General features: G+C 39.9%; 1 protein-coding gene across 2 annotated transcripts in view; it reads right to left on the bottom strand.

The window, feature by feature from the left end:
* LOC102945256 overlaps window positions 1–14,059 on the bottom strand; it is a 33,886-nt gene that overhangs the window by 15,815 nt on the left and 4,012 nt on the right. For both annotated transcript variants that reach the window (XM_037899709.2, XM_043548876.1), the window contains exons 2-6: window positions 9,799–10,152; window positions 8,629–8,955; window positions 7,777–7,887; window positions 6,468–6,869; window positions 2,397–2,708 (exon numbers count right to left, since the gene is read on the bottom strand). In XM_037899709.2, coding sequence (XP_037755637.2) covers window positions 2,397–2,708; window positions 6,468–6,869; window positions 7,777–7,887; window positions 8,629–8,955; window positions 9,799–10,152 — 1,506 coding nt within the window. The remainder of the gene's footprint in view (window positions 1–2,396; window positions 2,709–6,467; window positions 6,870–7,776; window positions 7,888–8,628; window positions 8,956–9,798; window positions 10,153–14,059) is intronic.

Below are 14,059 nucleotides of genomic sequence, written 5' to 3' on the forward strand. Positions count from 1 at the left end.
TTTACCCACATTCTGACATATATTTCATGTTATAGCAGTCTCAGATGATGATCCAGCACATGTTGTTCATTTTCAGAACACTTTCACTGCAGATCTGATAAAACGCAAAGAAGATAGCTAAAGATAGCTACAGCACTCAACCCAAGATTTAAGAATCTGAAGTGCCTTCCAAAATCTAAGATGGACAGGGTGTGGAGCATGCTTTCCGAAGTCTTAAAAGAGCAACACTCCGATGCGGAAACTACAGAACCCGAACCACCAAAAAAGAAATTCAGCCTTCTGCTGGTGGCATCTGACTCAGATAATGAAATGAACATGCGTCGGTCTGCACTGCTTTGGACTGTTATTGAGCAGAACCCGTCATCAGCATGGATGAATGTTGCCTGAAATGCTGGTTGAACCATGAAGGGACATATGAATCTTTAGCACATCTGGCACATAAATATCTTGCAATGCTGGCTACAACAGTGCCATGAGAACGCCTGTTCTCACTTTCACGTGACACTGTAAGCAAGAAGCGGGAAGCATTATCTCCTGCAAATGTAAACAAACTTGTTTGCCTGAGCAATTGGCTGAACAAGAAGTAGGACGGAGTAGACTTGCAGGCTCTAAAATTTTACATTGTTTTATTTTAGAAGTTTTTTGGTACATAATTCTACATTTGTAAGTTCAACTTTCATGATAGAGACTGCACTACAGTACTTGTATTAGGTGAACTGAAAAATACTATTGTTCTTTTACAGTGCAAGTACTTGTAATCAAAAATAAATATAAAGTGAGCACTGTACAGCTTGTTTTCTGTGTTGTAAATCAATATATTTGAAAATGTAGAAAACATCCAAAATATTTAAATAGTATTCTATTTTTTAATCATGCAATTAATCACGGTTAATTTTTTTAATTGCTTGACATATATATATAATGTGTGTGTGTGTGTGTGTCTATATAAGCTATATTGATTTCCCAGAGGAATGCTTTAGAAAGTAAAACATGCCACATTTATGTACAATAGTTTACAAATGTCCCCAACCTCCTTGAAAAGTGAAACTTTGCATGTACAAAAACAATGAGGACTCCTTGTGGCACCATTTATTCTTTTGTGCAGAGACTGTCCGGTTTGGCCAATGTATAAATAAATAAACACAAATCTGACATCAGGAATTATAACATTCAAAAACCAGTAGCAGAACATTTCAATTGCCCTGGTCACTCAATTACAGACTTAAAAGTGGCAATTCGTCAACAAAAAAACTTCAAAAACAGACTCCAACGTGAAACTGCAGAAGTGGAATTAATTTTCAAACTGGATACCATCAAATTAGGCCTGAATAAAGACTGGGAGTGGATAGGTCATTAAAAAACCTAATTTCCCCATACTAATTTCCCCCTACTGTTACTCACACCCTCTTGCCAACTGTTTGAAATGGGCCATCCTCATTTCCACTACAAAAGTGATTTTTCCTCCCTTGGTATTCTACTGTTAATTGAATTGTCTTGTTAGACTGACCCCCAACTTGGTAAGGCAACTCCCATCTTTTCATGTACTATGTATATATACCTCATGCATCTGATGAAGTGGGTTCTAGCCCATGAAAGCTTATGCTCAAATAAATTGGTGCCACAAGGACTCCTCCTTGTTTTTGCTGATACAGACTAACATGGCTACCACCCTGAAACCTGTTTGCATGTGCAGGCATCAGTCTGGGATCAGAAAAGAAATGTTGGTAACTTGAACCAAGCACAGGATTTTTAAACAAAACTCTGGGGGAGGAGTTAGTTCTTGGTTTTCTTTTTTAGATAGTAAAAGTATAAAACGTGATCCTGCACTTACCCACTCATTTTCTAGTCAGGCAAAACCAGTAGTGATTTCAAAGGGTATTTTGCCTACATAAGGAGTGTAAGATCTGGCCTACAGAGAACACAGAGGCCTTGTCTTCACTAAGAAAAAACGTGGTTTGTTTGGGTGTTTTACATATGTAAAAATCCATATTTTAATACGTGTTAGCTCACTGAGGTGACACCAAAGCTCCTACTTATTAAAATTGCAACGGTCTTGTCTACCAGAGGATTTTAACGTGTGTGTTAATGTATAAAAATACACCCGTTTTCCTACTGGGGATGGGCCTTCTGATGAAATTCACCCCCATGTAAAGATCTAGCAGCTCTAAGCCTATGCAGCAGTTAAATCCACAAAATGTGGCTTTGATGGTGCCTAGGCCTTCTGCTGGCTCTCTGTGGAGGGCTGTATTTTACCTTTTAAAAGGGAGCACCTGAGTACTGCAGAAAGTGACCCAGAGATCGATAATTTTTTGCTTTAAAAGCAATGTGTGTGTTATGGTGATGGTCGTTACAGTTTTCATTCTACTATTAAAATAGTATTTTGAGAATTAACTTACTCAAATTTTCCAGCTCCCAAGAAGATTCTTTATACTGGTGTGAGCCTTTAAGTTTAGCTTTGCAGATGAATCTGCTTCCAATATCCTCAACTGCAAGATGTAATATTAAGCTACTGGTGCAGAAGAAAAGTCCATGTGGTCCAATTGTCACGTCACTAATGAAGGGTTTCTCTGGCACTCCGTCATCATCTTTATACCAAGCCAATTCAATTGTTTCAGGGTAAAAAGAATGAATTCTGCAAGTCAAAGTTATAGGCTCATCTGGTCTTGGCACATCTGTAGAACACAGGATTGGATCCAATACTGGCATGGCTAGAAAGTAAAACAATGAGATTTGCGCATTTAACAAGAATCAGCTTTTTAAAATGTGATGATCAGCACACGACCAGTTCTGTAAGGTACCGAGCGCCATCTGCTCCCATAGAAATCAATGGGATTTGGGGGTGCTGAGCATCTTGCAGGAGACCTTATGTCTAGACTCTTCTACCTCATCCATCTCATTTGCTATCTTAAGACTTTGTACTCAACATACATGAGTGTCATAGTTCACTCAAATAAAATATTTTACAGTAGGCCAAATAAAATATTGAGCTCAGGTACACCTAAAGGTGAACTTAGAAGATCAGAATCACAAAATAAGCAGTTAAATTCAAGCTTCTCTCTCTCTGCAGATTTCTACATGTGTTTGCAAGGGAGATTTGCTGATGTTTATTCAGGAAAAATCTACCCTACTGCCCACAAGAAGAATCTCTTTGGACATCTATCAATATTGTACACTGCACAGAAAGCAGACGTTACATACTGCTACCTCTAACTTTAGGCAGAAAGCTGCTTTATTAATGCACTGTATGTAGAGTTACACACTAATACAGCTGTTCTACTAAGCAGTCAGTCAGTCTGAGAAAGCAGGACTAGCTGTCATCTCAATTCTAGACCCAATATATAAATTTTAGGAGCAGATACAAAAGATCAATTAAGCTATAAAGAGCTTGAAATCACAATGTCCAGGGGAAAAAATAATTCTCAATCTACATGTAACAGTTGCTGTTCCAACACTGAAAATGTGATGCCAAGACAACAAATCTATTTTAAGCAGCTAAACTCACCCATGTTGTCAATCGTAGAATATCAGGGTTGAAAGGGACCTCAGGAGGTCATCTAGTCCAACCCCCTGCTCAAAGCAGGACCAGTCCCCAACCAAATCAATGACACAGTAGAAAAGTTCTGTGCTATGGGGTCAAGTTCAATATACAGTTAGTCCCTGGTTTTAAATGAGAGTCGGTAGTATTTTCCCTCTGCTGATACTCACAACTTCTTGTCAACTGTTGGAAATGGGCCACCTTGATTGCATTGGCCTCATTAACACTACAAAAGTAATTTTCCCTCCTGGGGTATTCTCCCCTTTTTGTCAACTGTTGAGAATAGGCCACTTCCACCTTAACTGAATTGGCCTCATTAGCACTGACCCCCCACTTGGTAAGGCAACTCTCATCTTTTCATGTGTTATAATATATATTCTGCTTACTATATTTTTCACTCCATGCATCTGATGAAGTGGGTTTTAGCCCACAAAAGCTTATGCCCAAATAAATTCATTAGTCACTAAGGTGCCACAAGGACTCCTCATTGTTTTTATTCCAATTAAGGAAGCCACTTTAATTTTAACATGCCACAGACCATGCTTTCTTTGGGCCACGATGCACAGGCCAGCATGCTAGCAAGGCATACTTCCCAGCATCTGTAATTGCTTCTTGACTCTATGTATATCTCAAGTGTAACCTTTTAAGTTCTCCAGTGCAAAATTTACATGATATTTTCTGAATACTTAAAAGGGTCTGTTATTCACAAGTATTCATGTTTCCAAGCAGTCCAAATGAAAACTAGAGAAACACCTTGTGACTTTACTAGTTCTTGGAAAAATATGAGAAGATACCTAAGAATTCAGTATTGAGATACTAACATTACCACATAGATAGGATATAATATGTTACCAACAGCAATGCCAAATAAGGGAAACTAAAGCCATAGATCTTCAAGCAAAGGGAATCTGGGGCAAAGTATTATATATAACCACAGAGACAAAGAGCACCCAGCCTCAAAATGCCATAAATGAAAAACCCAAGGTTAAATGCTGCCTGAATTTCCCATCAGATGGCTTTGCAATGTGGAGCTAATATTCATTTTGAGAAGAAATATTTTATTGTAATGCCAGCTTTGAACCTGTCAACAATAAAATTGTCAACAAAAGTCATTACAAAATTATTCAAGATAGCTAAATCCAAAGCTGACTGCAAAGAGTTACAGGGGGATCTCAAAAAACTAGGTCACTGGATGAAAAAATGGCAGATGATATTCAACATTGAAAAGTGCAAAGTAATGCATGTTGTAAAAAAATGATAGGGTCTAAACTAACTCTTATCACTGAATAAAGAGATCTTGGAGTCATCATGGATAGCTCTCTGAAAACTTCAGCTCAATACACAGCAGTGATCAAAAAGGCTAACAGAATGTTAGGAACTTCCAGGAAAGGAGTAGAAAATAAGACAGAAAATATCATAATGCCCCTATATTGATCTTATTGTGCAGGCACCTTGAATACTGTGTCCAGTTCTGGTTACCCCATCTCAAAAAGGATACAGTGGAGTTGGAAAAAGTTCAGAGAATGGCAACAAAGATTATCCAAGGCATGGAACGACTTCCATACAAGAAGAGACTAAAAAGATTAGGGCTGTTCTGCGTCAAAAAGAGACAATTAAGGGGAAATATGATAGAGGTTGTCATAAATATAAAGGGAAGGGTAAACACCTTTAAATCCCTCCTGGCCAGAGGAAAAACCCTTTCACCTGTAAAGGGTTAAGAAGCTAAGATAACCTCGCTGGCACCTGACCAAAATGACCAATGAGGAGACAAGATTCTTTCAAAGCTGGAGGTGGGGGAAACAAAGGGTCTCTCTGTCTGTGTGACGCTTTTGCCAGGACCAGAGCAGGAATGCAGGTCCGAACTCCTGTAAAGAGTTAGTAAGCAATCTAGTTAGATAGGCGTTAGATTCTGTTTTGTTTAAATGGCTGATAAAATAAGCTGTGCTGAATGGAATGTATATTCCTCTTTTTCTGTCTTTTTGTAATTTAAGATTTTGCCTAGAGGGATTCTCTATGTTTTGAATCTGATTACCCTGTAAGGTATTTACCATCTTTTGATTTTACAGAGGTGATTCTTTTACTTTTTCTTTAATTAAACTACTTCTTTTAAGAACCTGATTGCTTTTTCATTGTTCTTAAGATCCCAGGGTTTGGGTCTGTGTTCACCTATGCAAATTGGTGAGGATTTTTATCAAGCCTTCCCCAGGAAAGGGGGTGTAGTGCTTGGGGGGATATTTTGGGGGGGGAGACGTTTCCAAGTGGGCACTTCCCCTGTTCTTTGTGTAACACTTTGGTGGTGGCAGCTTTTAACCTAAGCTGGTAAGAATAAGTTTAGGGGGTCTTTCATGCAGGTTCCCACATCTGTACCCTAGAGTTCAGAGTGGGGAAGGAACCTTGACAGAGGTCTATACAATTTTGAAGGGTGTGGAAAAAATAAATAGGAAAGTGTTATTTACCCTTTCCTACAATACAAAAACCAGGGGTCACCCGATGAAATTAACAGTCAGCAAGTTTAATACAAGCAAGAGGAAGTACTGTTTCAGTCAACACATGGTTTACCTGTGGAACTCACTGGTATGGGATGCTGTGATGGCCAAAATGTATAACTGTGTTAAAAAAAGAACTAGATAAGTGAATGGAGCATAGGTCCATTAATGTCGATTAGCCAAGATGGTCAGGGACATAACCCCATGTCCTGGGTGTCTCTAAATCTCTGACTGTGTGGGAGGGGAACACAGGTAGATCAATCCAGTATTGCCCTATTCTGTATGCTTCCCCTGAAGCTCTGGCACTGGCCACTGCTGGAGACAGAATACTCAGCTGGATTATCCATTGCTCTAACTCAGTATGGGGCAGTTCTTATGTTCTTAATTCAGACAGTAACTGAACTTGAAGAAGCTAAACTTTGCGTACTGCAAAGCACTTTGCTTACCTATGACCTTCAGTGTTGTTGTTTCAATAGCAGGATGTTGCTGAAGGGCCTCGTGTATGATTTCAAGAGAAAGCTCTGCCTTATCTAGCTCATGCACGTTTGGAGATATATGAATGATGCATGGAACTTCATAAGTGCCATTATCTAGTGACTTCAAGTATATCTGAAACTGAAAATTCTTTGACTTAGTCAGGAGAGCAGCACTTTCCCCATCTTGCTGGATGTCATCCTTTTCACTGTTCCAACAGTAAATTTTCTCCTTTTCTTTTTGTAGATACTTTTTCAGAAAAAAAGCTACAGTTATAGGTTTTGGACGAAAGCCAGAAAATTGACAATACAAAGAAGTGTCTTCTAAGTGCTTCATTTCCACATTCCCTATGAATACCATTATTGTTGGTGGAACTGCAATAAAATATGAAAATATGTAAGTTAGTTGCACAATGCACCATGTTGGGAAGAATGACACTAAAAGGTGAACTGCAATTTTTCTATCTCTGCTGCATAAGTTACACTGTATTTCTGTATGCTAAACCATTGCGCTTACCAACATTAACTATCTTTACCAATGCTGAATTTTTAAATATACCATATGGTTGAATTCCCTTGATTCAAATGCCCCAATTGTTGTTTCTTCTCCACAATCCTTAGTAGATAAGTGACTATATGGTCAGATACATATAGTCCTCAAATTTTTAGTCTTTCACATAAATCTTTCTCAATAAAGGGGTATCTGAGCAAGGGTTACATCTCCCTTTTTATGTATCAGTATTTTTTCTGTACAGTTAGTACTAAAAAAATAGATCATATTGTTAAAAGTTATCACTTTAAGTAAATTCCAGTTACTACTGATGTTGTGTTTGTATGGAAGAATTCAGAATGACACTCTCACCTACTAAACCAATAAAAGGCAACTTTAAGAGCAAATCCTTTTTTGACAGTGTATGAAAGCAGAGCGTTTCTTACCAAGCCTGTCACTTCTCCTATTTAATACCTATCATGTTCCAATTTGTTTAAAATGTTCTAATCAAATACAAAATAATACCTAATTTTTTCCCAAAGGGCTTCAGAGGCAGTGAAGGATTCAGTGAAAATGGGGGTTGGATAAGCAGGGGAACAAAAGCAATGGCGTGCCCTGCTTTTGGGACATTTGACTAACCTTCAGTTAACTGATGGGTGGCTAAAGAGCATTCTGAGGTACTGATTGTTGTTAGTTTGTCCACTAGCGTTAGCTCTTGTGAATATTTGAATTCTAAGTTTATGAGTTTCCATTAGGATTTCATTAGCACAGTGCACCTTTAAAACTACTTACTTTTCTTAAAACACTTATTGTACACGAAAACTCCCAAACCGAGCACAATAATACAGGCTATTATTGTTCCAATGACAGCTCCAATTAAAATGCTTGAATCGGACCTGGGGGCTGTGAATGAAAAAAGAAATCTGATAATCCTAAACTTGCTCAAATCAAAGAATTTAGTGAAACATATCTACTCCTTCATTTCCTTGTTGAATATTTGAAATGTCACAGAAAAGTTAAAGTAGGCCTAAAATTATAACCCACTGAACTACAAAAGAGACCACAGAATAACTGCCAGGTATGTTCTGTTGTAACAGATCAGAGCTTCCAAAGGTCGTAATAAGAGACCACTAAGAGTACTGAAACGCCCACTTCAAACATTACATATTTGCAAACCTTCACGGATGAAGACCACAAAAAAGTGTTGCAATGTATTGTAGAGTCAAAAACAGCCTTTTGTTAAAGTCAAGTCTGGATCAACTCAGTGAGCTTAGAGAGGCACCAAAATGTTGTTAGCCTGACCTACCACCAAAAATACACACCACTAAAATGGTGCACCTGGAACAGCTCTAATATCCAAAAGTGTCCATGGCGCCAACATATTTCAACCTCTTCTTTTTGCAGACTGGCACTCCTGGGCTGCTCTGCCACTCCTCCCATTCCACAGTTGTTTCTTTGAGTGTCATTGCATGGCCAGTTCTCCTGCCCCGCTGTCTCTCCTAAGTGACACCTGATATCACTGCACCCCAGGGATAGCAAAAGGTTGACATGGTTTAAATGCCTTCAAAAGAGGTCTAGCCACAGCAGTCTGGAACACATGACATATCAAAAGAAAAGAGATAAGACCCTAAAGGGGATGGATACCTGTGACAGTCAAGATGCTATTGAGAAGTAACTTGGCAGAAAATGTTTTGTGACTCACAATACATCTATAGACATTTCCATTATCTTGCAAAGACGGTTGCAGCCTTAATTTACTAGTGACATTAAATGTGCCATCTTCATTTTCTACAGAGGCTCCTGTGCAGATATCCTCTGCTGTTACGCTACTATCCTGATTATTCTTTGAAATCTTCATCCACTTAATGTCAACCGAATTTGGATAGAACTTATTGACTTCACATGACAGAGTCTTCTCCTTGTCGCTTTCTATTGTAACTTCCTTTGGAGACAGGCTGACAGTTGGTTGAGCTGTATGGAGAAAAAAGTTAGATTACGGTTATAGTCATAGCTATGGTGACACTTTAATAATGTTACTTTTGTTGTAACACACATATTACCTAAATGTCTGATATGTGCAATGTTTCATCTTTTTTCCCTAAACGAGTCATTTTTCCCCGGAAATATGACTGCAGTAGGGAATATTACTTGGATGATAAACAGCACTAATGTTCATTAGGACCTTGGCAGTTTTGTTATTCTCTGCTATTTCTAAAAAAAATTTATAGAGAGAGAATAATAGTGTCTCAGATTTACAGCATTTCTGACTAGTGAAAATGCCACTGCAAGACTAAGGTTTGGATAATGAAAACCTTATCTAGCTAGAACCTTAGCAATTATGACAGACAGGCTTATTTAGATCCATATTTCCCCTCATCTGCAAAAAAATCATGGAAGGGGAATATTTAGACTGATACCACTGTGGGGATGTTGCAGGGGAAAATGAGCTGCAGTGTTCTCTGCTTGTAGCAAGGAAAGTGACAGTGAATAGAGAACAGGGATTGTGCCCTCTCCAAGGCAACTAAGATGGAGATATACAGAAAATACCAGGACAAACCCCAAAGATGAAGACTGCCAATCCACATATACATTCCCAGGGCAGGTGTGCTCACCAAACTCCTGCCATCATTACTGGCAGCACAACTTACCCAATTTCTTGGGCTATTCCACTTATATCATGCAATTCCCACTCCTCCACAGGGGCTCCGTGGGGTGAGGAAACTAGTACCCTAAAATGGACTCCCATATTCAAATAATCTGCCTTCAAGTCCCCAGGATACAATATGAAAGAAATTCTACAATAAAATCACTTACCAACTACCTCTAAAACAGCTGTTCCCTGAGCATCAAAAGGGGTGACGGTAACTTGGCAGGTATATGTTCCCGCTTCCTTAAACTGAATCTGTGGGAGAGAGAGTGCAGCATTTCCTCTTCTCAGGTCACTGTCAGACATACTGGCCCCATTTCTATGGGGAGTATGGTCTCCAATAAGAAATGTGAATACTTCCTCTTTTTGGTCTGCTCTCGGAGTCTTAAGATACCAGGTAACTCCCACATTCTTGAGATCCAGTTCTGCTGTATTGTACCCAGAGAGATTGCATGGTATGGAGATGTTATCATTCAGTGACACTATTTGTGGGGTGCTTCCCATCAGCACTTGAAGAGTTTCTTCAAAAACAGAAAGTATATATTTTGAGCAATACATCCTAAAGGCAAGGTTCCTTTTAACGCAGTTATTTGGCTGAAGGATCATTCGGTATTTTAGTAGCCTGTTTCCTGACCCATAATCCTCTGTAACCTGTCTCAATGGAAATCTAATGAAAGCTTTCCTTTCTAAATTGATAATGGCTTTATGAATAACAATTTTTGCTTTTATTTGAATGAAATAATAGAGATAACACAGGCTAGTTGGGTGGCCCTGGTCCTTAGGAACTACAATGCAGGAGGGACTTTAGAAGTGAATACAATGCATATTACATGTAATACACTGGAGCTTTGTGGTAGAACTACAGCAGCACCTAATGGAAGAGAAATGTGCATTCTATGTATCCATCCATTCATCCCAGGTATTTACATGGACCCTATCATAATCATTTATATGGACCCTTATCATAATCGCTGAGCACCTCAGACTCTTTTATGTATTTTATCCTCACAGTACCCCTGTGAGGTAGGGAAGTGCTATTATCCCCAATTTACCCATTGGGATATGACACACAGAGAGACTGAATGACTTGCCCATGGCCAAGCACGAAGTCTGTTGTGGAGTGGAGAACTTAACCCAGTTGAGTCCCAGGCTAGCGCCCTCAACACTAGACTCAGTGTCCCAGTCAGAAGCCACTTGTACATCTCCTCTAAAGGAAAATCTGTGCTGCTGAGTCCCCATCGCCACTGGGGTGAGGGGTAGAGGGACACAACACCACCAATTCCTTGTCATAGAATTATAGAAGTGTAAGACTAGGAAGGGACCTCAATAGTTCAGTCCCCTGCACTTAAGGCAGGAATAAGTAATAACTAAACCATTCCTGACAGGTGTTTGTCTAATCCAGTAGTTCTCAACCCGCAGCCCGCAAGCCACTTGTGGCCCAATCAGCACACAGCTGTGGTCCATGTGACATCCTCAGGGCCTTACAGGTAGTTTATATATTGTGTGGATACAGCCCACATAACACACAGAGTGCTGCATATGCGGCCCACAATGGTAAATAAGTTCAGAACCACTGGTCTCACCTGTTCTTGACCTCCAAAGACAGACATTCCTCAGCCTCCCTCAGCAATTTGTTCCTGTGCTTAACTACCCCGACAGGAAGCTTTTCGCAATGTCCAACCTAAACCTCCCTTGCCTCAATTTAAGCCCATTGCTTCTTGTCCTATCCTCAAGGTTAAGAAGAACAACTTTTCACCCTCCTCCTTGTAACCACCTTTTATATACTTGAAAACTTATCATGCCCCTTCAGTCTTGTCTTCTCCAGACTACACAAACTCATATTTTTCAATCTTTCTTCATAGGTCATGTTTTTTAGACCTTTAATCATTTTTGTTGCTCTCCTCTGGACTTTCTCCAATATGTCCACATTTTTCCTGAAATGTGGCACCCAGAACTGGACACACCACTCCAGTTGAAGCCTAATCAGCACAGAGTAGAGTGGAAGAATTACTTCTTGTGTCTTGCTTACAACACCCCTGCTAACACATCCCAGAATGATGCTTTTTTTGCAACAGTGTTACACTGTTGACTCATATTTAGCTTGTGATCCACTATGACCCCCAGATCCCTATCTGCAGTACTCCTTCCTAAGCAGACATTTCCCATTTTGTATGTGTGCAACTGATTGTTCCTTCCTAAATGGAGTACTTTGCATTTGTCCTTATTGAATTTCATCCTATTTACTTCAGACCATTTCTCCACTTTGTCCAGATCATTTTGAATTTTAATCGTATCCTCCAAAGCAGTTGCAACCCCTCCGAGGTTAGTATTGTCCACAAACTTTATAAGTGTACTCTCTATGCCATTATCTAAATCATTGATGAAGATATTGAACAGAACTGGACCAAGGACCGATCCCTGCAGGACCCCACTCAATATGCCCTTGCAGCATGACTGTGAACCTTGATAACTCCTCTCTAGGAATGGTTTCAGAGTAGCAGCCGTGTTAGTCTGTATTCGCAAAAAGAAAAGGAGTACTTGTGGTACCTTAGAGACGAACATTTATTTGAGCATAAGCTTTCGTGAGCTACAGCTCACTTCATTGGATGCATCCGATGAAGTGAGCTGTAGCTCACGAAAGCTTATGCTCAAATAAATTTGTTAGTCTCTAAGGTGCCACAAGTACTCCTTTTCTCTCTAGGAATGGTTTTCGTGCCAGTTATGCACCCACCTTATTATAGCTCCATCTAGGCTATATTTCCCTAGTTTGTTTATGAGAATGTCATGTGAGACAGTATCAAAAATCCTACTAAAGTCAAGATATACCACATATACCACTTTCCCCCATCCACAAGGCTTGTTACTCTGTCAAAGAAAACTATTATATTGGTTTGATACGATTTGTTCTTGCCAAATCCATACTGACTGTTATTTAGTTATCTTCTAGGTGTTTGCAAATTCATTGCTTAATTATCTGCTCCATTATCTTGCTGGGTACTGAAGTTAAGATGACTGATCTGTAATTCCCCAGGTTGTCCTTATTCCCGTTTTTATAGATTGGCACTATATTTGCCATCTTTTAGCTCTCTGGAATTTCTCCCATCTTCCATGAGTGTTCAAAGATAATCGCTAATGTCTCTGATATCTCCTCAGGCAGCTCCTTGAGTATTCTAGGATGTATTTCATCAGGTCTTGCTGACATGAAAACATCTAACTTGTCTAAGTAATTTTGCACTTGTTCTTTTCCTATTTTAGCCTCAGATCATACCTCATTTTCACTGGCATTCACTGTGTTAGAAGTCCAATTGCTACTAACCTTTCTGGTGAAAACTGAAACAAAAAAAGCATTTAACACTTCCACCATTTCCATTTTTTTTGTTGTTATCTTCCTCCCTCATTCCTCACTCTTTCCCCTGTCCTTGGTCTTCCTCTTGCTTCTAATGTATTTGTAGAATGTTTTCTTGTTATCCTTTATGTCTCTACCTATTTTAATTTAATTTTGTGCCGTGGTCCTTCTAATGTTATCCCTACATGCTTGTGTTGTGTGTTTTGTTTTGTTTTTTATTCATCCTTTGTAATTTGACTGAGTTTCCACTTTTTGTAGGACTCCTTTTTGATTTTGAGACTAATGAAGTTGTCCTGGTTAGGAAGTATGGCAAGAGTCCATCCTGGCTTATCTTTCCTATGCAGTGGGATAGTTTGCTCTTGTGCCCTAAGTAATGTCTCTCTGAAAAATTGTCAACTCTCTCAAACTGTTTTTCCCTTAGACTTGTTTCCCATGGGATCCTACCTACCAACTCTGAGTTTGCTAAAGTCTGTCTTCTTGAAATCCATGATCTTTATTCTGCTGTTTTCCCTCCTACCATTCCTTAGGGCTTGGCTACACTTGCGAGTTAGAGCGCATTAAAGCAGCCCTGGGTGCCCTAGCTCACTACCCGTCGACACTGGCAAGGCAGATAGAGCACTCTGACTTTACGGCTACAGCGCTGCTGGTACTCCATCTCGGCGAGAAGATTAACACTTGTTGTGTAGTGGCTGAAACGCCCGGGCGTCAGTGTGAACGAGGTGTTGCATTACTGCGCTCTGATCAGCCTCCGGAAACGTCCCATAATCCCCTTAAGTCAAGTGGCCACTCTTGTCGTTGTTTTGAACTCGCCTAGGAATGCGGATATGCCCTTTGAAGCTCCGTTTCTGACAGCTGGCTCCGAGACAAAGCAAGCCGTTACTGTGGAATGCTGTCTGTGTGTGAGAGAGAGAGAGAGAGGCGGGGAGGAGGGGGAGGTCTGCTGCTGTCTGAACTTACGAGACAGCACCCTGACATGCTTTCAGCCCCCCAAAAGCCCACTCTCTCTCCCCCCACAGACACACAACACACTCCCTGTCACACTCCACCCCACCCCACCCCCATTGGAAAAGCACGTTGCAGTC

Source organism: Chelonia mydas, chromosome 6 (assembly GCF_015237465.2).
Source record: "Chelonia mydas isolate rCheMyd1 chromosome 6, rCheMyd1.pri.v2, whole genome shotgun sequence".
Lineage (NCBI taxonomy): Eukaryota > Metazoa > Chordata > Testudines > Cheloniidae > Chelonia > Chelonia mydas.